At 42.2% G+C, this 25,339-nt stretch overlaps 2 protein-coding genes across 2 annotated transcripts in view; both read left to right on the top strand.

The window, feature by feature from the left end:
* Positions 1 to 834, top strand: part of LOC120742116 (rho GTPase-activating protein 19-like) — a 9,280-nt gene extending 8,446 nt beyond the window's left edge. The window contains 4 exon segments of the mRNA XM_040045263.1: positions 236 to 415; positions 418 to 437; positions 602 to 632; positions 635 to 834. Coding sequence (XP_039901197.1) covers positions 236 to 415; positions 418 to 437; positions 602 to 632; positions 635 to 834 — 431 coding nt within the window.
* A 7,635-nt stretch (positions 835 to 8,469) lies between these two features.
* Positions 8,470 to 23,133, top strand: LOC120742115 (lysosomal alpha-mannosidase-like). The gene is given in 20 exon segments (XM_040045262.1): positions 8,470 to 8,661; positions 10,416 to 10,589; positions 10,666 to 10,859; positions 11,292 to 11,424; positions 11,530 to 11,675; positions 12,213 to 12,412; positions 12,543 to 12,663; positions 13,159 to 13,237; positions 13,565 to 13,674; positions 13,840 to 13,998; positions 15,635 to 15,708; positions 15,786 to 15,873; positions 16,078 to 16,196; positions 16,661 to 16,762; positions 16,953 to 17,040; positions 17,151 to 17,231; positions 17,337 to 17,561; positions 18,185 to 18,321; positions 18,461 to 18,576; positions 22,598 to 23,133. Coding segments are annotated over 20 exon segments (2,610 nt in total). The 5' UTR covers positions 8,470 to 8,501; the 3' UTR covers positions 22,702 to 23,133.
* Positions 23,134 to 25,339: the final 2,206 nt, after the last annotated feature.

Raw genomic sequence — 25,339 nt, 5'->3', positions numbered from 1 at the left:
TTGGTTAACATCACTTGCCCTAAATCCAAAATATTTCTGTACAATTCGGAAAATGATCTGTTTTGAGGGACAATCATTTTTCCTTCTGCGGTGCCAAACATTTGAATTCAGTTTTTTTGTAGCAGATCTGACTTTTATTAACTTGTGTTACTTGTTTTGATGCCATCCAGGAATGGTGAATCCTTAAACTGATCCAGAATGATGACATTCGATTATTCTGGTCTTGCACACTTAGATCTGCACGTTGAGGGACTGTTTCGGGTGCCTGGAAACAGTGTTCGACAGCAGGCCCTGAAGGAGCTCCTCAACAGTGGGGCTGATTTCAACCTGGAGTCTGGGGACTTTCATCCCAACGATGCGGCCACGCTGCTGAAGACTTTCCTGGGAGAGCTGCCGGAGCCCCTGCTGACACACAGACCTTTCATGCTCACCTCAAATAGCTGTGGAATATAAACAAACACACGTTTGGTTATACCCTTATTTTTCTCACTTTAGAACAGAGGTACAATTCTCATTTAATAATTCTGTCATGTTTTTGGTGAAACATTTGTGTTTTTTAATGCCTAGCCACTCTAATCTATTTTCTGTTTTTAATAACTTTTTTCTAGACATGACTCTGTTTGATGAACAAGGCACAAGACCACGATACCCAACAAGGAGCGTCAGATTGAAGCCCTGCAGCTTCTTTTCCTGCTCCTACCTCAGGCCAACCGCTCACTGCTCAAACTGCTGCTGGACCTGCTTTACCAACCGCCAAGCAGCCGACAAGACAAGATGTCCTCCTTCAACCTGGCCCTCATGTTTGCTCCACACGTCCTCTGGCCTGACATGTAAGAGTCATAATTTACTCCATATTAAAGATTCTCAGAAGAAGAATAAAAACTTTGCAAAATATAGTCAAGAGTGTTTGCTATTTTGGAAGCTAAATGTTTTACATCGTCATTCATGCAGTTAGAATTTGGCCAGTATCCTTATGGATCCCACTGAAAACATTACGTTCGCATGAATAGAATCAAAGGTTTGGGATATGCTGATGGATTTTAAGGGAATGCACATGTTTTGTAACACAGACTAAAAAACCCACATTTTGTCTTCATTGGGGGGCTATATGTTGTTAGAACTTGGGCACATTTAAAAAAGCAGCATCAATGAAAAATAATAATTAACATTGAGCCTGATTCAAACCTAGAAAAATGTAACATGTATATCAGATCTTATATTCAAGATTTGAAAGCTTGTTAAATACATTTTGTTAGTGAGTCTACATTTCACGCAATATCCTATGAGGTTAAAAGACCTGCATTTTTACACTGGTAAGTTTATATTTTCTTCATTCTGTTCTCCTGCTCTAGATGACAGCTGGTGACCTTTAAGACAATCTGAAGAAACTAAACAGCAGCATGGCTTTTCTCATCAAAACACTCTCAGAACTCTTCAGGGTGATTATAGACAAACGTGTGACTTAACAGCTGAACATTTTGAAAATCAGTCAGGGTTTTAAAAATGTCATGTTACTGGTTTAGTGAGGCACATCTTTCTGTCTGTATGTGTTCAGGCCCCCGTCTACCTGCGGGAATACGCTGAATGCATTTCATTGGGACCACGCTCGCAGACCAAGGTTAGTGAACCAAGTTTACATTTGTTGCATTTCTCCTGCTTTTGAATTTTGGAACAATAAATTATGAAAAGACAATAAAAATTAAAAGCAACTTTTAAGTTGTTTTTCTTCACTTCCTCTTACTTTTTACAGTCAGTGAAAAGTATGGAGATGGTTATGCTCAGGTTTGGTTTTAGCAGGGCGGTTTAACAGCAGAACCAGACCATAAAATCACACATAACAAGTTAGACGACACTAAAACAAGTACAAAGATATTGCAATAAACAGACATCAGTGCAAAAGTTACTTACCAGCAATACAAGACATAAATACACATTTAACAGCAACACAAGACATAAATACACACATAAACATTATAAGACATAAAAACAAGGTCAAAGATATTTGCAATAAACAGACCTCAGTGCAAGAAAGTTACTTACCAGCAATACAAGACATAAATACACACATAAACATTATAAGACATAAAAACAAGTCAAAGATATTTGCAATAAACAGACCTCAGTGCAAGAAAGTTACTTAACAGCAATACAAGACATAAATACACATATAAACATTATAAGACATAAAAACAAGTCAAAGATATTTGCAACAAACAGACCTCAGTGCAAGAAAGTTACTTACCAGCAATACAAGACATAAATACACATATAAACATTATAAGACATAAAAACAAGTCAAAGATATTTGCAACAAACAGACCTCAAAGTAATAAAGTGAGTTTCCAGCATTGATTCCTCATTTTCAGGGAGGGTTTTTTCATCTTGCACTTCGCTGACACGCATCAGCATCCAGTTCTTTATGAGAAAAGGGGAAGACTGAGGGAGGGATATACTCACCGTCACCGACACGCTGGGCATCAGTGTCCTGTGCTTCATCAGAAGAGATGGCGTTCAGGAGACTGTCATCCAGGATCCTGATGACTTGAGGAAGGCCTTCTTCTGCAGGACGCTCAACCACATAGTCAAGACAGTCTGTAAGGAAACAAGTTCAAAATAACATTAGGAATGTAATAAACAGCCAGTGCTAAAGCAACAGACCTACATCTATTAGTTTGAGCAGATGATGACAGAAGAGCATTTTAGGCTACATTTATGTCAGACTGAGTGACACTTTGACTTTTTCATGTGAGATCAAAAGATGTCAACTAAGTTCACATCATTAAGTGAAGCATCCATTTTTAATAGAAGAGCACCAAACCTCCACCAAGGCAGCTCACTCTGTGCACACTACACTTTTATGGTAACACTATTTTATTTTGTATACATTCATTTTGTTTTATTTGTCCTTTTTAAACCTTTATGCAAACACTACGTTGGAGTAGGTAATGGATAATAGGTACTCATTTTTAAATAACTGGACATAAATAGCTTGTTACATAAATATACTACAGGAAATGTATAACTAACTAGGCAGCTCATTCTCTTATTTATTTATTTATTTATTATTACAATTCTTTCATTAACAATGTAACACATTTTGAAACAGCATCAGAGGTTTAATGTACCAATTTCATGTCCTAAATGTTCCCAATACAAACAAAGGCAGTGGAACTCCAAGCACATATTTTTAAAATAAAACACAAAATAAAACACACACATAAAGGTTTGACTTCATGATTATTTTGACTATGCTTAATGTTTTCAATATTATTTTTATATTATTTTGTTTTGATTATTTTTTTTTATCACTGCGTTATGTAGCTGGGAAAAAACGTTATAGTTTACCTAATGAAGCTTTTGATCCAGAGAAGAAAATGATGTTAGGAGCTACAGGGGATCTGGTGTGTTCACCTGCATGTTCTATCATTGTGACAAAATGCTGTTACCATAGAAACTGATTTTGTTTTTATTCTTTTTTTGGGGAGTATTTTACTAATCTTTGTCCATTAAGCTAGTTTAACCATTTTATTGGGGGGCAGTGTCAAATTTGAAGCCTTCAATCAAAGTAACACCTTTTTTCACATTCATAGGCCACTCGTTAATAAATTCTACAGCTGTCCCGCAAAATTTAAAGCATACAAACTATTTACCGGGAAAAATCTTGGAATACACATATTTTGATCGCATTAAAATTTGATATTCACACTGGAACTTGTTAAATTATTATAGTTGTCTAGTGACTCTTAAAATAATTGAAGAATCTTTGAAACGTACCAGCCAGGTGACTTTCAATGAGTCCGGATCCACGACCAGCCAGCCAGCTTTGCTGTTATGACGAAACACAAGTACAAACGACTCAAAGAAGTCGTTTGTACTGTCGCTTTCTAGTAAATTCCGCTTTCTGTAGAAATATTCTCCAAAAGTTATCTTTCCACAAGCTGAGTTTGGAGCAGGTCAAGACAAGTTCACGAGCAAGCACAAAAGAACGAATGGAACGTTGTGGAAGTGCATTTAAACACTCGGGCCGTGGTTACGGTTGCCAACTGCGTGTGCACGTAATAAAACTATAAGAATGGAGCTCACTGCAATGTAATTTACAGTTAATTTATGGTCATTTATAGTTACTGCCTTGTCACCCTTTATGTGGGATGTAATATAAGCACGTAGGTATAGGTATATCCAGAAATAAACATAGATATTAGAAAGCAGCAAATCAGTAACTGAGATGTTTGCTTGAGTGAATAACATTAGCATATAGCTCATGCTAATATTACATCTTCACATTTTTCTTATCGAAGCTAACAGTAACTTAGCGTTCTCGCTACTCACCATGCTGTAAAACAGGTATATGTTAGCAATGACAACATTTAACAGATATTAAAATGCTAGCCGCGCTAATTAGCCTTAGGATTGCTTGAGGTCTTGTTTCCAGCTCTAGTGGTCATAAGCGAACTTAGGCCTGTGCCAACCTTGAGCACGAACAACAATCTTGTAAAGCTCACTATTAAACTGACAAAAAGCCTTAGAGCCTAGAAACTATGATACTTACAACTGTGCTATGTTTGTGTCATAGCATATAGCAAGACCCCATAACGATAACTGACCTTTGACCTCTTCTCAAGATTAATCTTCAGATCAAAGAGATAATGCTATATACAGCTATTTTAACACTATGTTTCTTACTGCCATTGTCTGACATAATATCCTTGAATCTTTTTCTAATTCAACACTTAATATAAACACTGCATGTTTATTTAAAAATTAAGAATTAAAAACACTCCTTGTAATGGCCAACTTTTGTTTTCAAATGTAAATAAAGTATATCAACTAACATACTGGACACTGTTCTGCTGAACAACACACATATTACCAATATTGTAGCTGGTGTTTTTTAGTAATTTATTATTTTATTTGTCATACAATTTAAAACTTTAATAACCTTTTCAATAAAACAAAGTATCAGATGTAATTATTCTGAAACTAAGTCTAAGCTTCCCATAACTTTTTATTGCAAGTTACATTACTGACATAATAAACATAAAATGTTTGTATTGTTCATCCACAAGTGCAGTCTCTGGCTCAAACAACACAGAAGCTTGGTGTGTTTGTTTCTCAGTCCAGGCATTACTGCTTGAATGCCTGTCATGAATTTAGGTAATTCAAATGCAATTGCCTAAAGAAAGTCTTTCACATTGTCGCAACTTCCCTTAAGTACAGTGGCTGTACTGGGCTGGAGATGCAATGAAAGTAAAGAAGAGAAAACAATGTACAACGAGGGAAAAAAAATAACCAACTGGTATGTATGCGTAAGAAACATTGAAACAGAAACATTGTGGGTTCTGATAAAATAAATAGGGGTGAAATGGTAAATGACCTGTATTTGTATAGCGCTTTTCTAGTCCCTAAGGACCCCAAAGCGCTTTACACATCCAGTCATCCACCCATTCACACACTGGTGATGGCAAGCTACATTGTAGCCACAGCCACCCTGGGGCGCACTGACAGAGGCAAGGCTGCCGGACACTGGCGCCACCAGGCCTTCTGACCACCACCAGTGGGCAACAGGTGAAGTGTCTTGCCCAAGGACACAACGACCGAGCCTGTCCAAGCCAGGGCTCGAACCGGCAACCTTCCGATTACAAGGCAACCTCCCAACTCTTGAGCCACGATCGCTGGCTGGATGGAGGGGCTATGGTCGTTTAGGGTGGTAATACCACTGAGATACCACTGAGACCAAAATATTGCACAGGACCATAAATATTGCACACACTAGAGATATGGCACATGAGCCAAAAATATTGCACAAAACATGGAAAGACTGAGATATTGCACATAGCTAATCAATAGCAGCATCACAGTGGATGAACTGGGGAAGTCAGTTCATACTTTTAGTTTGCATTAAGAGTTCTGACAGCACATGGGAAGAAGCTGTTCTTATTTTCTTCAATCAGTAATGAATAGTAAGATGTTCTAGCTTTATGGAGGGCTTTTTTAATAAAGCAGGCTAAATGATGATCTACTACATTTTTGCACACCATTTCATCTCCAGCTTACGAGTTATCTGTTAAATGTTCAGTTTCTATGTCGTATGTTAAAACAAGATCTAGAGTGTGATTAAAGTGGTGGGGGGGTTATTTTACTTTTTGAGAGAAGCCAGTTGAGTCTGATAACAGATTACACGCTGTCATTTTGAGCAATACAAATAATAAAACATTTTAACTGTCAGATAATTTCAAATGCAACAAACATCAGTATCATTATTTCATATTCTGTATAGTTTTTCATATTTATATCCTGTTCATAGCTTGTACTCACTACAGCCTGTACATACTTATAGTTATAGAATATTCACAACATACTTCATACCGTGTACATTATAACATACCATAATAGACCCATTTCTGTAATATACTTACATATCTATCCATCCATCCATCCATTCGCTTCCGCTTATCCTTTTCAGGGTCGCGGGAGGCGCTGGAGCCTATCCCAGCTGTCATAGGGCGAAAGGCGGGGTACAACCTGGACAGGTCGCCAGTCTGTCGCAGGGCCAACACACAGGGACAGACAACCATTCACGCCTAGTGGCAATTTGAATTATCCAATTAACCTATCCCCACAAGCTGCATGTCTTTGGACAGTGGGAGGAAGCCGGAGTACCCAGAGAGACCCCACGCAAACACGGGGAGAACATGCAAACTCCACACAGAAAGACCCCGGCCTGATGTTGGAATTGAACTCAGGACCTTGTTGCTGTGCGGCAACAGTGCTAACCACCGTGCCACCGTGGTGCCTTTTTTTTTTTTTTACCCATTCACACACACATTCACACACTGGTGATGGCAAGCTACATTGTAGCCACATATCTATATTATTGCTATTATATATTGTAATATATCTATATCACTAAAGCACTTCTGGATGGATGCAAACTGCATTTCGTTGCCCTGTACCTGTGCATGTGCAATGACAATAAAGTTGAATTCTAATTCTAATTCTAATTCTAAACACGAGCCCCACCCCCCCCCCCCCATCCCTATGTGATTGTGGAATATATATGCAGATGATGTTGTTTTGGTCCTGTCAAATCCTGAGCGATCTGTTCCTGTACTATTAGATCTGGTGAGGTTGTTTGTTATACAATTAACTGGTAGAAGAGTGAGTTTGTGGCTTTAACTGCAAACCTGGATGTTGATTTCTTGAAAACTTTGCTTTTTAAAATTACAGACAATAATAATTAAATGCACTTAAGAACAGGACGCAGCAACACTACATATGAGCGGGTGGAGGGAGGTTTGGGGTCTTCACTCACCCCCGTTCTGTTAACCGTCTGGGCAGGGGGACTGGGAGGAGGTGCTGGCCGTCAGATTGGGGTCTGGGATGCGGGGCCTCCCTGCTGCTGCAAATAAGGAGGCGGTTTGCTTTCCTCCACCCCAGAGAGAAGGGTTACATCTCCTGGGTCCGGGTCCGGTTTGCCCCTCCGAGGGTGGGGGTACCTGGACCTGAGATATAGAGTTAGACTCTTTGTGTCTGTCTCCACGTCGGGTGAGTTTGTGTATATGGGGGTGGGAATGCACCGTCTGTGTCTATATGTCAGCTTGGGTCTTAGACTCCACCTCTCTGGGAACATCTCAGGCTCTCCGAGGTTTGGAGGCCTATCTTCCCTCACTGCACTCCCTGCCAGTGGCTGATGCCCTCAGACGTTGGTGTGTTGGTAGTTCTTGGTGTCTGGGGCTGAGCGCTCATGTATGTGCCGACTCACTCCTGGTGGCCGACTGGCAGGGCCTGGCGCCCGTGGCCCGGCTGGGCCCCTTCCGGGAGGTGGGGTGCACTCAGACCTCTAGCCTCTGGGCCTGAGGCCCAATTCTCTCTGGCACAGCTGGCTGCCGGCAGATCCCGCGGGCACGCCACTGCAACTCCCTCTGGCCTCTGCTCTGTGGCTGCTGGGTGACCTCTCGTTTAGGGCTCTCCTCAGCTCTTCCCAGGAGGGTGGCACGGTTGCACCCCTGGTGGTCCTCCTTGGGTCCTCGTATTCTGGGGCCTCTGGATGTCTGGGGCCTGGATCTCCTCCATACATACTTCATGCCCTGGGGGACGGGGCTATGGCTCCCCACACTCCCTAGCAGATCGTTACATGGAGAAACCTTTTGAATACAAGCATGCTGATCCACACAGGTGTGCACACAGGTGTGCACACAGGCGGACACACGGGTTTTCACAGACACAAACTACACCTTTCTTGGCTGCTACCTCAAAGCACATTGTGCGCTGTCGATCTTGCGTACCTTTCTCACCATCTCTTCTCCCCTCTATTTTTCTTTCTCCCCCTCTCTTTCTTTCATTCTTTCTCCCTGTCTTATCCCCAGTCATGTCTGTCCCGTCTGTAACAACCGAAAATAAAATAAAATCTAATAAATACATATTTATAATTTAAAAAGAAAGAAAGAAAGAAAATATTTTTGGCAGACGATCACTTTTTGGAGTGAATATTTGTCGACATTATGACTCTTCCGACAGAGCAGTACAGCTGTATTCATAGAGTGTGTGTCTGTGTGCAGTCATGTCATGCCACCAAGCCGGGCATGTTGAATGTCCACCTGGTCCCGCACACACATGATGACGTTGGCTGGCTCAAGACTGTGGACCAGTACTTCTATGGAGGTCAGTGTGACACATACAGAAAAAACACTGTGAAGCTATTAGCCAACCTCCTGCTCTGTGTTTACTCTGTCAAATGTTTGCATATGTTTCTATTTACTCTAGTAGTTCTGCTGATGCAAGTAAATCTGCTCTATTGACTGGTACTAAATATCTTCCTGATTGCTGCTACAACTGATTGTGGGTCTTGTGACCAGCAGCGTTATCCTCCTGCTTTAAAGCCCTATGATGTGTTTTAATGGTGGTTCATGCACATGACCTCTGGATTTGATTTGAATGTGAACTGGAGTGACAGCCATCACTCATGTTCGAACCACTGTCTGTTGTTGGGGCTGTGCGAAATGTGGAAATGTATCTTTTTTTTTTCTTTTTTTTGTGTCCTGTCTGGCACTGTAGCAATCAGAATTATTGTCTGAAGGCCAAGAAAAATGCCCAACAGATTTACTTTCCCAAGTGGGCCTTTTGCTATACTGGCCCACTTGATTGTCATAGTTTATTTGATCTTTATTAGTTATTTTTATTCTAAGATATTGTAATCAGGCCAGACTGGACTCGGGGACGGGAAAGAAAAACAAGAAGAAAAGTTCAGAAGAAAGTTAACAGAAGGAAAGGGAAAGAAAAAGGAGAAAAGAGATGGAGAGAAAAGACAATGAAAATCTGCTTCATCACCTTTTTTTTTCTCTTTTTCTTTTCCTGGATCACCTGTTGAGAAAGAAAAAAGAAAACAAGCAGAAGAAGACTAGAGCAATAGAATAAACAACATCACGATGATCTATGGGAATATAACAGTAAATACTAAATGTTAAACAATTTTTGTGCAGCACGTAAGATCGACAGCACACAGTGTGCTTTAAGGTAGGAGCCAAAAAGGGTGTAGTTTGTGTGTGTGAGCACCCGTGTGTACACCTGTGAGCATGAGCGCGCTTGTTTTTAAAAGGTTCCTTCATGTAATGATCTGCTAGAGGGTGTGGGGGGGCCACAGCCCCGTCCTCCAGGGCATGAAGCAGGTATGGTGGAGATCAAGACTCCAGACATCCAGAGACCCTCAGAACACAAGAGACCAAGGAAGACCAACAGAGGGGCAGCCGCGCCACTGTCCCAGAAAGAGCTGAGGAGAGTCCCAGATGAGGGGTCACTCAGCAGCTGTGGAGCAGAAGCCGGGGGGGGGGGGGTTGCAGTGACGTGCCCGGGAGCTCCGCCGGCAGCCAGCTGCGCCAGAGTGACCGAGCCCCAGGCCGAGAGGCCGAGGGCACCCCACCCCCGAAGTGGCCCGAGCCACTGTTGAAATGTATCAGAAGACGATATTAAAACACCTTCGTTTCATTTTATTCTCTGTCGTGTATTTCACACTGCCTCATAATGTACTGTTTACTGCAACAGTTTACTTCTTCATTGCTTTAGAGTTTTATGCTTTTAGTGCAATTGATTGTCGAGCTTGCATATTTTAATGTCACATGTTGTTTATAGTAAGTTGTAAGGCCAGGTGTTGTGCAGGTGACCATCATCTGATATTGATTTCCAGTCTGGGTTAATATGTAAGCAGAACTCATCTGCACTGAGGGTGGTTTGTTTGGGCATATGCATGAATGCAGATGAGCACATATACTTTCTTGCTGTTAAGATACGTTAGTGTAAATAAATATTTTTCAAACTGTGACACACAGCAACTAAATTCTGACCACTTCTTGAAGCATTGACTTCTGTGTTACAAAATAACGTCTCTTTTGTCCTAAATCTGTGCACATTTGTGTGCGTAGATCATAATGACATCCAGCACGCTGGTGTTCAGTACATCCTGGACTCAGTTGTGGATCAGTTGTTGAAGAATCCAGATAGGAGGTTCATCTATGTGGAGACGGCCTTTTTCTACCGCTGGTGGAAGAGTCAGAGCTCCAGCATGCAGCAGACAGTCAAACAGCTGGTTAATGAAGGTAAATACCCATTCAGTACTATCCAGCTGCGTTAAGTGTTTCAGTGCATCCTTACCAAAAGCTGCTCCTCCCGCAGGCCGTCTGGAATTTGTGAATGGTGGTTGGTGTATGAGCGACGAGGCTGCCACACACTACAGCGCCGTCATTGACCAGATGACCATTGGTCTGAGGTTCCTTAATGAGACTTTTGGAGCCTGTGGCCGTCCCCGCGTCGCCTGGCACATCGACCCCTTTGGCCACGCCCGGGAACACGCCTCCATGTTTGCACAGGTAGCATAGCTCTTTATGTTTATTCTTCGAGTTTTGCACGAGTCACACTTCAGAATTGCTCAGCTCATTCACTGTCACACTTTCAAACGTTGGCCATGTTTAATATCAGCAGTATAGGGCAGAATAGAAGGATGAGCATAATTGGTCACCTTAAGGAAGGCCTGATTTCTAGTGAGACTTAAAATGGGAGAATTTATCAGAGAAGAGAGTTGAGGCTAATTAGAGTTAGAAGGTAGCACTCACGTCGAGAAAGACTCTCCGTTTTCTCATTACAAATTTTTGGCTATATCGTCATTATCAGATTTGCTGCTCTGCAATGAATCAAATGGGCTTATTTCCAGAATGCTGCATTATTACATGAAGGCACAATTTAGTTCACTGGCTTTCCATTTGACTTTCCTTTAACCATTAACTGTCTGTCTGTTGCTGCAGATGGGATTCGATGGCTTCTTCTTTGGTCGTCTAGACTATCAAGACCGGGCTCGCAGGATGAGGAATAAGGAGCAGGAGCTTCTATGGAGAGCCTCCGACAGCCTCACTCCTCCAATGGCTGACCTCTTTACTGGTATGCAAAGTTTCTTTCTTCATCCCTTTATGTTAATGACTTCTGGACTCAGCAACAGGACGGTGTCACATTATTTTTTAACCGCTTGCCCCCGTTAACCAACAGGGATCCTTCCTAATGGCTACAACCCTCCTGAGGGCTTCTGCTGGGACCAGCTCTGCAGTGACCCACCTATCAGAGATGATCCTGATCTTGAAGACTATAATGCTGATGATGTGGTGGGACGCTTCCTCGTCATCGCCAACAGTCAGGTTGGACATAAATCCACACTGGCGCACAGAGACACTGATTTATCAGTCACGTGGTGTTCTTAACACCGCATGTTTAACTAACACTACGAAAAAAATGCTCATGTTAAATCAAAAGACATCAAACAACGCTTTCTGATTTAGAAAAAGAGGAAGCAGAAGGGATGCTGTGCTTTTTATCCCAGCCCATATACAGCTGTGACTAGCTAACATGACATGTAAAATTTCAGTAGGAACCTCTTGTTTCAAGTAATGTCAGCATATCTTCATGCAGGTCCCCATAAATTTTTTCTCAACCTGTCTGGTTTTATTTTATGAACCTGTCATGATCACAATAATAAAGACATCTACAGATAGTGTAATGCAATGTCCTCCTTTAATAATCCACATTCACCACTTTAGCCATCATATAAATGTGCTTTGAATAGTGTGAGGTGTGTGTGAATGAAGAGATGTGTGAATTGTTTAATTTCACTCTTCCCTTTTCTTCCTTTTTGTTTAGTTTAATCTGTTAAGCATTATTTCCTCTTCCTTTTTTAGTCTACGGTCTATAAGACCAACCACATCATCATGACCATGGGCTCAGACTTTCAATATGAGAATGCCAACCTGTGGTACAAGAACCTGGACAAGCTGATCCACTATGTAAATGCCCGGCAGGCAAATGGCAGCAAAGTCAACGTGCTCTACTCTACACCGTCCTGTTACCTGCAGGAGCTGCACCGAGCAAACCTCACCTGGTACTGTGAACTTTAAAGGGGCAGGATAATGTTTTCTTGTTCTAGCAGCACTGTTGGTGTTAAACTCTATTGTAAAAAGTGTCGTCTTGTGCATTTTAATGTCAGCTAAATCCATTGGTTTTCTATCCAGGCCATTGAAGACAGATGATTTCTTCCCCTATGCAGACGACGCTCATGATTTCTGGACTGGCTACTTTACAAGCAGACCAGCGCTGAAGCGATATGAGAGGATCAGCAACAGCAACCTGCAGGTACTCTGAGATTTACTTTGTGCGGGGCGATTTTACAGTGTGCTCGGCATTACACTTTGTGTTGACGACATCACAACATTCAAACTTCTGCTTTTCTAGAATTACCTCTGTAACTGTAAGTCCTGTCCCACAACTTTAGAGCTTTCAGAAAAATTTAATTGTTTTAGTGTAGATGGTAGTTAGCATGCTAACATTCAAACTTTAAGAATGTTAGCATGACATATGCTAGATAAGTATAACATTGTCACATTACACTAACAAGCTTTAAATTTTGTTCTGTGAAAACAAAGTTTATCTAACTCCTAACATGAACTGTAAGCAAATAAATGCTAATATATAGCATGAAGCACACTGTTAGCTGGCACTTAATAAAGCTATCACTGGTATCCTGCGTCTATAGAACTACCTTAAGATGTGGAAATATAGGTTTAATGGTGGAAAATTTATACCTGTGTGACTTTTTAAATTGTGTTTACATTTTTTCCCTCTTAATAGACTTGTAACCAGCTGGAGGTATTTGGTGGTCCAGCTTCCAGGAAAGGACCCTTTGGGAAAGGTGAAAGCCAGACCATGAGTAAGATTTGATTTAATCTTTTTTGTCTCCTTAGTGGGTTCTGCATAGGCATACTGTAGGTACTCTGGCTTCCTGCCACAGTCTAAAGACTTACGTATTAGGTTAACATGTAATAGCATGACCATAAATGGTTGGCTGTCTTCAAGTGCTACTCCTGTGATGGACCTGTCCAGGATCTAGGAGAGCTGGGATGGGCTCCAGCCTCCCCACAACTGTGAATTGGTGAACCGGTAGAGAATATGGATACCTTTTAAAAGTTGTATTTGTGTTACTAAGACCAATTGGATGTCAGACAAGAGATTGAGTGACGGCTGCTTTCGTTGGTAGAGAAAGCCATGGCTGTGGCTCAGCACCATGACGCTGTGTCGGGCACAGAAAAGCAACACGTAGCAAATGACTACGCCAGGAAGCTTGCTAACGGCTGGCAACACTGTCAGGTACTCCAGGCTTCACAGTACATTATCTTACCCAACAGAAGTTACTTGTGCTAAATTTGTCATTTTCTGTACAGGAAAATATATTATCATGTCTTTAGCAGAAAGTGTTCTTCAGTCCAAACTTTCTTGCACAGGTTTCTTGTCTAACTGTTGTCTCTCTTTCAGGTTTTAGTCAGTAACAGTCTGGCTGCTCTCAGCGGCTTGTCTGCTGAGCGAATCTACTGTGATAACCTCAACAGCCTTCATGATGTGATGTTCTTCTACTTCCCTGGCCGCTGTGTCTGTTGTAGCGTCCTGATGACACCCAGTTTGTGCTCCAGTGGATGATGAGAGTCAAACCTTAAATACTCACCCGTGAGCATTTGTTTACAGTGCACATCAACTTTAAATGTCCCCCTTTACTGGTGTAAATCTCACAGTCTAAGAAGGCTAACCTGCCATAACCTCCCAGGTGAACCTAATGTGATGGTCCACCCAGTTAATGTGATCAGTGAAACCTGCGGTCAGCTGAAATGAAAGAAGTCACTTGGATGAGTGACGAAATGTTTGTCCCACTGAAAACTCTACGTCCAGATGAATAGAATTAATTTTTAAGAGTTCCTTACCTGGATGACTGAGGATGCATCAAGACATTTGAACAGCAAGCGGGTAGAGTCGCAGCTGCGTGCCCGAGTCACTATCCTGTCTGAAAGTGAGCATTTAAAATCTGAAGGTTTGGCTCATAAGTCTTACTTGTACATGTACTGATCCTGTCATTTAAACCATGTTTAACAGCCATCCACCGGTAACATAATAAAAAAAACCCACAATATGTCATCTTAAATGTAATTCTGAACACTCTGACCCTCTGAGATTTATCCTCGGAACAAACAGTGTATTCAAGGTGTACAGCCTAAAAAACCTGGGCTACAGTTATTGTAAATACATTCTGTGTATTTACAACCGCTTATATTTACAGGCCGCTTATCGGGGCCTGGAGCCTGGGGCTCGCTCGGGCCACTTCGGAGGTGGGGTGCCCCCAGCCTCTCGGCCTGGGGCTCGGTCACTCAGGCACGGCTGGCTGCCGGCGGAGCTCACGGGCGCGTCACTACAACTCCCCCTGGCTTCTGCTCCGCGGCTGCTGAGTGAGCCCTCATCTGGGACTCTCCTCAGCTCTTACTGGGACAGTGGCGCGGCTGCCCCTCTGTTGGTCTTCCTTGGTCTCTTGTGTTCTGGGGGCCTCTGGATGTCTGGAGTTTTGATCTCCTCCATACCTGCTTCATGCCCTGGAGGACGGGGCTGCAGCCCCCCCCACACCCTCTAGCAGATCATTACATGAAGGAACCTTTTGAAAAAACAAGCGCGTCCATGCTCACAGGTGTACACACGGGTGATCACACCCACAAACTACACCCTTTTTGGCTTCTACCTCAAAGCACACTGTGTTCTGTTGATCTTATGTGCTGCACAATAATGTTTAATATTTAGTATTTACTGTCATATTCCCATATATCATTGTGATGTTGTTTATTCTATTACTCTTGTTCTCTTCTGCTTGTTTTCTTTCTTCTTTCTCAGCAGGTGATCCAGGTGATTGATATATGCATTTTTTTTAATTTTTTTTTTTTGCTCATTCTGTTGGTTTTTGTCTTTTGCCCTTCTCCCCCGTCCCTCTTCTCAGCTGTTTCTCTTTCCCTCTTTCTTTCCCCCAGTCAAGTCTGTCCCGTATTCAGTAAGTGAAAATAAAATAAACAATAAAAGGTGAATCAAATGGACCATTACGGCAAGGCTGGGATGGTCAATTTGGTAAAGTAAATCCGTTGGGCATCTTTCTTTGCCTTTAGACAACAATTCTGATGGCAAAAGAGCCAAACGGGACAGGCAAAAAAAAAAAAAAAAAAAAATACATTCTGTGTAATTACAGATAAGACTGAATGCTCACGCTGCCTTTCTCTCGCTTGTCTTTTTGTCTGTCATTCAGTTCTCAGTCAATGTGTACAACCCTCTCGCTCGGCCCGTCACTTGGCCCGTCAGGATGCCGGTCAATGGAACAGCGTACAGCGTGTCAGATGCTAGTGGCAAAGCGGTGGATTGCCAGGTCAGTATGTGTGCCAGCAGCAAGTATGAGACAGCGGGCAGCCTTCTGGAGCCTAGATCTTCAGACCCAACTCTTCCACACCTTTCATCATCAGCCGGACGGCCAAGACGGAGATCATTAAGGTAGAGATGTTTGCTCGTATCCAGACGTAGATTCCTCATAGCAAAGCTTTGTTTTTACACTGTTATTCAGTTTACTTGTAAATTGTAGGCTGCTGTCATTTTATATGTGTGGGTGTCAGAATGAACGTGCCAACATGTTTTACCTCCCTGTTTAGAGGCTAATATGCAGCGTCTAATTTTGTACTGCAATGCTCTCATCCTCAGACGTCAGTGGTGCAGGAGGTGAGGCAGTGGTTTGCTCCCTGGGTGTCTCAGGTGGTTCGTCTCTATGCTGACAGCAGAGCTCTGGAGCTCGAGTGGACTGTGGGACCTGTGCCGATAGAGTGAGTTTAACACGTGCACACTACATATGTAATGGAGATGTTTTTAGAGATAAGTGGTTGGTGAAATTTCTGTTCTCTTCAACCTTTCTAAAAGCTCAGTGCCTTAATGTCAACTGATCTTTCAGGGGAGAAAAACCTCATATGGGGCAATATTGTGGCAGAGCTTTGCCCTTCTAAATATTTCCTCATATCATAGCAAGTGATTGGCTTAGATCGCCGTTATCTTTTTCCCCATGTCAGATTATAAATACATGGAAAGAGGGAATTTTAGACCATAAGATTCCATGCACACCCACTGGGGAATAGCTTTAGCTCATAATTTCAGGTCTATTTTAGCCATTTATTAATTTTTTTATTTGTGAGCGAGAGAAATAAATTCAAGGAAAAGTGAGGAATCTTGGCCAAAATGCTCCCCACACCACCCACCTTTAACCCACGTCACACTTGCTGTCTTGACCTTTTAGTGACAGCCTGGGGAAGGAGGTGATCACTCGTCTGGACACCAGCATCAAAACCTCTGAATATTTCTACACTGATTCCAACGGCAGAGAAGTTCTGCAGAGGAAGTAAGAGTTTGCTTTTTGTTTTTTGATGACGGAAAATGCATTTTAACCTTTTAAAGTTGTTGCAGTTGTTTTGGATGGTATTTTACAGATTATATACAAAGTAAGACGGCTGTACAGTTATGTGATAGTTTTACATTAAAATAATCCAATTCTGTACACTTAGTGTGTGTGTCCCGTCCCCCCCAAACAGGAAAGACTTCCGGCCCACCTGGAACCTGAAACAGTCAGAGCCCATTGCTGGAAACTACTACCCAATCAACTCTCGCGCTTATATCAAGGTTTGTGTGTTCGTTAGCTTCCATTTGGAGAGACAAGCAACAAAGAGCATTGACTGTCAGTTCTATGAATTATCACAAGTGATGTTTTCCTTTCACTTGTGTGTCTTCAGGATGATGTGGACCAACTCACTGTGGTAACGGATCGCTCTCAGGGTGGAGGCAGCATCCAGAATGGTTCACTGGAGATCATGGTGAGGCATAAAGTCGTAGCTCATCACCATTAGCATGTTGACCCCATCTAAGCGCACACAAGGAGTTCTTATTAAAGTCTCTCTATCCAACCTCCTCACCCTCAGCTCCACCGCCGGCTGCTCCACGATGATTTCCGTGGTGTTGGTGAACCTCTCAACGAGATCTCTGGCATCTTCCCAGACGGGCTGGTGGTCCGCGGCCGCCTCCTGCTCACCCTCGATCCCCCGCAGACTGCTGCCGACACGCACCGCCCCTTCGCAGAGGGGATGGTGTTGCAGCCGCTGCTTACGTTTACTGATGGAGATCTGAAGCCAAACACTCAGCTGGAGGTATGTAAATGATAAACGGATTGGTACTTGTATAGCGCCTTTCTACTCATTCACCCAATCACGTGCACATTCGTACAGTACTTGTACAAATACTGCATGTATTTTAAAGACATGTTATTAACACACTTCACTAATCGGGTTTCAGAAGTCACGGTGATGTGATCTGTGTTTGAAATATTAGCAGTGCAAGAACCAGCTGGCCTCCATCTTGCAGGTTCCTGTTCAAACACCTTAAACTCCTGTGTGTAAGCTTAAGAAAAGCTTTGTACAGTGCTGTGACCTGCACTGTACAAACTGCAGGCTGTTCCTGTGAGAGTCTGCTGCTTGTTTTGAGTCATTGTCTCCAACTGTCTATGCTGCTGGTTATAACCCATTTCTGTCCTGCTGTGTACATATTTGCATTTTTTAGACATGGTTTCACTCGCTCTCAGGGGAACTGAGCTAAGCTGTGTTGCCTTTAGCAGCAACTGCTGCTGACATGTTTTCAGAGCCAGTGATTGGTCGAAATTCATATCAACTTTATGTAGTAATTTTATAGAAAATGTGGTTGGAATACATTAAATAATCTTTTTTTTTTTTTTTAAAGGCCTGGTTTCTGTGAGTGAGGGGTCTTTGTCTTTTAGTTCTCAGGGCTCCTGGCTGCACTGCCCCCTGCTGTCCACCTGCTGACACTCAGTCAGTGGGATGAAGACTCAGTGCTGCTGAGACTGGAGCATCAGTACCAGAGCTCAGAGAGCAAAGTGAGCTCTCAGCCAGTCAGTCAACCTGCAGGTCAGACATTCAGAAACAATTTAAACCTTGTTACACTCAAAGCGACCGTACGATCATCTGTCATTCAGTCGTTTCTCGTTTGCAATGCAGTGGAATGTCGTTTTGCTGTAACTAATCCCATCGTCTTTCCTGTCCGTGCAGAAGCTGTTTTCAACTCTGGAGGTTCTGGGTGTGGCTGAGTTGAACCTGTCGGCCAATCAGTGGAAAGATGAGATGAAACGTTTTGACTGGACTCCCGAGAAAGGTACAGGACACCAGTGTTGTGTCAGTTAGTTCACCACTGCAGTTTTGAACGTCACCCTAGATTCAAAGCTGGATGTGTTCTCCAGTCTGACTCGATTTAAATTTGGCTAAATTTCAATGAATGTCGTCTCCTCGGGCGTATTTTAATATGGATTCCAACTCAGCTGCTTTGAGTTTTGTGCATTTTGGAGGTCGGTGGTAAAATCTCAGAGACCAGGTATGAACTTCTGTGGAATGCAGGTTCAACCAGTGTTTTTTTTTTCACGGTGCTTTCATAGGCTAATTCAGAGTCATCACGGCATGGAAACACTTGCATTGGCAGAAAACCAGCGTGGCCTTAACATGGGTCATGATGCTGGGCTGATGAGGTGATAAGAGAAGTGAGGAAAACGCAAAAATCTAAAGCCGGTGAAACGCACTGGGCTCCTCCGACCGGCTCACTGTAGATGAGAAGTGCAGATAGGCAGCATACTTTTATAGTCTCCGCTCTATGCAGCTTGTTTGGTTATCTACTCTGACACGCTGTACTCAGTTTACTCTTACATCATGCAGACCCTCTGTTCACGCTGTGTTCAGCTGTGTCTGTTTCGCAGGGGGCACAAAATGTAAACGTGAGGTCGTATCTTTCCTAGTAAACTGAGGGATTAATAAAATATACCGTGCATTCTTAAAATTAATGACAGCCTCTAATAAGATCATTATTACTAAAATGAAACTGAGTCCATATCTGTCACAATTACTGCAGTTCTGCTTGTTTTTTTCTCTCTCCATTGACCCACATATCCTGTGTTACTGCTCACAGATTTAAATAGACACTCTGAATATTTTCACTCAATTTGTTCTGCAAGCTGAAATTCCACATGCTTCCTTCAGGGGTTGAACCTGTGCAGATGGCACGAAGAAGCACTGCTAAGAGCCCTCTGCAGAAACTCGCTCAGATCGCTGTAACCATGGAAACAATGTCAAACATTTTATCAAGCTTACAGATGCCCAGCTGAAAGCGAAATCACTAACTAAAATGAATAATCCACCAAACACCACCATCATTTGAATAAATTTAAGGCGTCTGATTTCTTCTCACACTCAATTCACGTTTTTTTGTTTTTTAAGTGATGAAATGTTATCCTCTTGTTACTACTGCTGATGTCCGAGTTTCTGTCCTTATTGTGGTTTTGTGATTTACTTCAGCACATGACGACAACGCTAAGATCATTAAAACAGCAGAACAGCAAAAAAGGACAAAAAGGAGGGTAGAAACGGGTTTTTCAGAGGCACACCGTTAGCTGACACCCCTTCATGAAATGGGAAAAAGGAGCAATGAAACACCATTCTCCAAAAGATTAAGTGTTGGATGGTGATGGTGGTGGTGTGGAGCGCAAACATGTGGGCTCAAAATCTCCCTTATGCATTCAAATAGGTTGAAATCTTGTGACTGCGAAGGCCAGCATGTGACTCACATCATTTTCATATTTAAAACATTCAGCGAGGCCAAGTGAGCCCAAGAGACCATTCCCAAGAGAATAGAAATGCTTCATCGTAGGATCAAGATCAAAGTGTCCTGATGTGTAGTAACCATTCCCTCTAAGTGCGGACAAGCAGACTCAAAGCATGCCAGCAAAAATGCTGTAACAGCATAACAGAGTTCATGGATCCTGGATGGATGTCAAAGGTCTGCTCTGCTTGTTTCTCAGTCTTTGTTACGTGGAAGTGCACTGACAGTTTTCCTGAAGCCTTTAAAAAAACAGCAAATTGATTTGGATCTGTTTATTTTTTCTAGTTTTCCATCTTTTCATTCATTCAGAATTAAAATATTAATATTATGCTGAAGTTCCACTTCTTAAACTGGATCATGCTGCAGCTTCACCCGCCCTCCCCGGCCCCCTGGGTGAGACAACAGTCATATACTGTCGGTCAGCCTCTACACACCTGCATCCCCAGCTGGACCTCAAACTCCCTCCCCCTCCACCCAAGCTCCACAGCGCTCTACTCCCAGCTGCCTGGGCTATTTATAGGCCTTGTTTCATTTCCACACCTGCAGGGGGGCAGAGTTGTCACAGTGGGCCCACAGAGGCTCTCTGGAGTACTGCACGGGAATGAAAATGCACCTTGCTGATGCAGGAACTTATTCTTGTCACTCTCTCCCTGCAGACTCGCATGGCACTATTTTGTTGTGCATATGCGGTGCAGTATGTGGTGCAAAGATAACGCGAAAAAAGCAATGCGTGTAAATAAGATTCCCCCGTAAGTAGCGTGAGGTGTATTGACATGGATTACACTTTGAATAATCAGGTGTTTGCAGTAACACGCACACACGCACACAAACACACACACACAGAGCAGCTTGATATTATATCGGCACATTCCCTCACAACATCCTGCATGGACACTACTCTTTTTTAAAACTTGATTAAGCGGAACCAGCTAGGTGATATGCAACAACACCTTAAAGTTGCTATTTTTCCTCCTACATTTCTGTTTTTTTCCTGTCATGCTTTTCTACTCTGGATGTAGTGGGCTGAGGATCCAGTCAGCGGATTACATTATCAGTCTGACCTAGTTGCCAGCTATCTCCTGAGACCTGAGGAGCCAGGCTTTCTGCACAGCCTTCCGCTGCTACAACACGCACACTGTGTAACTTTAATTTATCAGGGGGAAGAGGAGGGAGAAATGTGACAGGTTGACAGTTCTCTTTGCCTGCCACTCCGAGCACTCCCCTCTCCCCGCAGTGTGCTGGTTAAGTGTCCTCGCTATAGAACAGTGCATTACAGGAGCGACTATTATTCAGCGCCCTGGAAACTCATCAGCTAGGTTGGAACCCTCTTATTAACGCGAACACTTAAAGTGAGATTTGCACGGAAATATGCGATTCAGGAGGTGAGGCGGGGAGCTATTTTTTTCTATTTTGTCTAAAAAGAGCAAAGAAGTCGATACACGATGTAATACACGGGAAGTAGTCACGTCATTCGCTTATGCACCTATGCAAAAGTCTAAAAAGCAGTCCGTTACAAATAAAACAACGAAGAAAAACAATACTTAACATCTCTATGGAAATATAGGTGGTACTATTTAAAGTATAACAAATACTGGCTATAGCCCTGAAAATACTTGATCTGGGTCACATGTTAATACATATCACCCAGGCTGTCACTTTATGATTATCATTATAAAAAATTGCAATAATAAAACTAACCAAACCAAAAAAAAAAAAAAAAAAAAAAAAAAAAAAGGAAATCACTTTGGTTCGTTGTCAGATCAAAGTGAAAATAATTTAATAGATTAAATGATGCGTGTTCGGTGCGCTCGTAGCTGCAGTTCCAGCTGTGTGAAAGAAATGTAGCAGCAGCAAAATAAAGTATATAAACATTTACACATTTTCTGCATCACCAACTGAATACATTTATAATCCAGTGACAATGAAGTGCACAGTCTGCGCTTCAGTCAGTGGTTTTTTTTAATGTATGGCTTCAATACGAAACTTATTTGCAAACATATACTGCACTTAACATAATTCAGTAATCCGTTATTCTGGCTTTGTAGTACACTGCTCTTCAATCACACTTCCATAGTGAGGATTCCCTGATATTTGCAGATTTTGGCCTTTGTTTACTGTTGTCACAATTTCATTACATTATTTATAATATTTTATATAGTAATATAAAGACTGGCAACATCTGGATTTTTCAACATCTGGCAGGTGACCATGCACTGAAGGAGCGCTGGGCTGATAGAAATCTGCTGATGCCTTTTAAATCTCTGATTGTAGTCATCGACTTAACAGTTTCCCTGCAGGTGCTAATTAAGCCAGCAGGGAGCCATAAAGAGTCATAAACAGATTGATATGCTTCATAATGTAATGTATACTACAAGGTGTTTCTGGAGCTCAACATGTTATTTTGTTCCTTGTGAGGAGACTTGGTTGCTGATCACTGACCCGTGTCACTGCTGGTGTGTTTAAAGATTAACCAACCAAAAACACTTTGTGTCGTTTGTGGTTGTGCTCACATAATGTGTCTGTTTTCCAGGAGAAAAGCCGCTGCTGAAGACATTTCAAGACCCGTCCACGTGGAAGGTGACCTTAAGGCCAATGGAGATCCGAACGTTCCTTCTCAAAGTCAACCTTAGATAGCCAATCACACATGAGATTTTATAGGATGAATTATCGTATATTGACATTCCTGTGGCTTGTTTACGTTGCTGATTTAATAAAGTGAGGATTTTTAGGGGAAAAAATGAATGAAAAGTTGTATTCACGCTGCCTACGACTTAAAATCGGATCACAGCTGTAGCCCGGACTGACCTGGGCAAAAGTCATTTCAGGATGCCTTCAGCCTTTGATACAGAATGTCTGAATAAGATTGAATTTGTTAAAGCTGCCTTTAACATTTTTGAGAACATTTATATTTGTGGGGGTTTTTGTGCTGTTGCAGTAACAGAATATCGTTTCCCACAAAGTGATATGTGCAATAAAGTATAATCTTTGCATTTCTGCCATGTTGTGTATACTTAGATTTTTCTACTTATCAAGAAGCAGCTAATAATAAAAATCAATCCTCCTTACTGTCCTGCCCTCGTGTATAATCAGTGAAGCAGCATTTAACTGCTGATAATCTGACATCAGAACAGATGTTGTGCTGTTGCTGCTGCAGACCTTTTCCAGTGACAGTCATCTGTGCCTGCTGTCTCCAGCGTGTCTTCAACCACGCAGCGATGTGAAGCCTCGGATGATCAAAAAGGGTTTTTTCCCTGAAAGACAAAAATAAAGAAATACTCATGAAAGCTGTTGGATTCTGATGTAGTAACGTCTGAACAGCCAGCAGTATGTTTTGGCTGTGGCTGCCGAGGCAGCGCTCAGCTTCTCTGGCAGGAAACCAGCAGTGTGTGGCGACCTGCCAAAGCAACCTATGGAGAAGACTAATTCGTCAGCACGAGTCTGCCGTTTCATTTTCCGCCCAGGACATCGAGACTTTACGGGACTAATTAGTATTTAGGTAATTGCCTGCCTTTAATTCAGAGGGACTTGTGTGTGCCAACAGTATGATAAAGAACCCGACGTGCTGAAGCGATCCTCACCTGCAGCGACTCCGTCAGCTGCTGCAACAGTAACGATGCTTTCTGCTCTTCCTCTCATTTTACTGTGCTGTGCACAAACATAGTTCTAAATGTTAAGCAGAAACCCTTTTCACATACTCCTAGTTTGTGAGAAAACCCCTCTGAGCAGAACCATGCCTGGGGTGGGCAGCCCTTTGCACAGATGGCCTCTTAGCTTTAAATGCCCAGCAGCCACAAGAACAGCATCATTTTGGTCTCCACCAAGTCATTACCAAAATGTTATGCTATGTTCACCAGCTAGTCACCATCTTCACCTTCAGTTGAGTGGGATGCAGGTAAAAGCGCTATTTAAGAGTTTTTAATGTAAAAAAAAAAATAAAAAATGGTGTATTTAGGTTGTGTTTAGTAAATCTGACCTGTTTGAACTTCTTGCAGGGGAAGGTCTTGAGCTGAGAAGAGTCTGTGATCTGGTTCTTTCTCTTGTTCTGGAACTTTTTCCTCTTGTCTTGCAGGTCAGCAGAGATTCCACCACTGAAGGAGAGAACAAATGAGGAGAAAGATTAACAGGAAACCAGAGAAAAGAGAATAAAAAAATAAATAAGTGGAGATGATAGAAGGAGCAACATGTGCAAGAAACGAAGAACACTGGAAGAACATGAACCCAGCTTTTTTTTTCTCTCCAAAGAGAAACTCAGGACTACTTTAAGTAACTAATTAAACTAATTCAGGGTATTTAAGGTTTGGGGTTTTTTCCTACGAGGGCAATCTCAAAAGTAAGGTCACCTATGGTTTTAGAAATATTTACATCATTTTAAAGGTTGAAGAATTATTTATTTTTCTACATAATCCCCATTTCACTCGCTACATTTTTGCAGATGCTGTGGCAGTTTTACAATGCCCATGTCGTACCCGCTTGCTGGCGCCACACAATCACCTTCTGGACAAATATTCTTTCAACTTTAGGAACAGGTGGGAGTCACTGTTGGAGGCGTGGTCCTGCTCCTGAAATTCCAATACATAATCTCCAATAACTGGCTAAAAGAGTTCACTTCCAAATTTTAGGTCGTAGGTCTTGGAAAATTCTTATTATTATTATTAACTTGTGATTGAAAATATACCGAAAACCACTACTGCCATCTGTATGACTACTTTAAGTGAAAGCGAATTTTAAGATAAAAGTAATGGATTTAATAGATAAAACAAATTGAATTTTCTTTGTGGTCTTGAGTCAGTATCATGAGGTTTGAGTGTGCTCTTGTGGCCTCTGGTGTTGCAGCTACAGATTTTCATTCCCAGTGCTCACTTTATTATCCTTTCATCTGTTCTCAACTGCTTATCCACCTCAGGCTTTAAAGAATCAGTTAATCTAAACCACAGGTGTCGAACTCCAGGCCTCCAGGGCCGCTGTCCTGCTTGTTTCCCAACTAATCTACCCTTGTAGCTTCTTATTGGCAAAGCACACCTGATCCAGGTAATCAGCAGCAGGTAGGGCAGGGATATCTCAAAAACAAGCAGGATGCTGACCCTCGAGGACTGGAGTTTGACACCCCTGATCTAAACTGAAAAAAAAAATGCATATCTATTATCCTATTTTTTATTTATTAATTTTTCAGTCTATAGAGTGCATTAATGGTTCTAGTTGTATTGAGACTTTTTTTCATGTTTTACATGAAGACAAGAAACATTATACCATTGAACCTACCGCCCAGCTATAA

Source organism: Simochromis diagramma, unplaced genomic scaffold (assembly GCF_900408965.1).
Source record: "Simochromis diagramma unplaced genomic scaffold, fSimDia1.1 OVJJ01000610.1, whole genome shotgun sequence".
In the NCBI taxonomy this organism is placed as follows: Eukaryota; Metazoa; Chordata; class Actinopteri; order Cichliformes; family Cichlidae; genus Simochromis; species Simochromis diagramma.
This window is presented reverse-complemented; position numbering and strand designations above follow the sequence as displayed.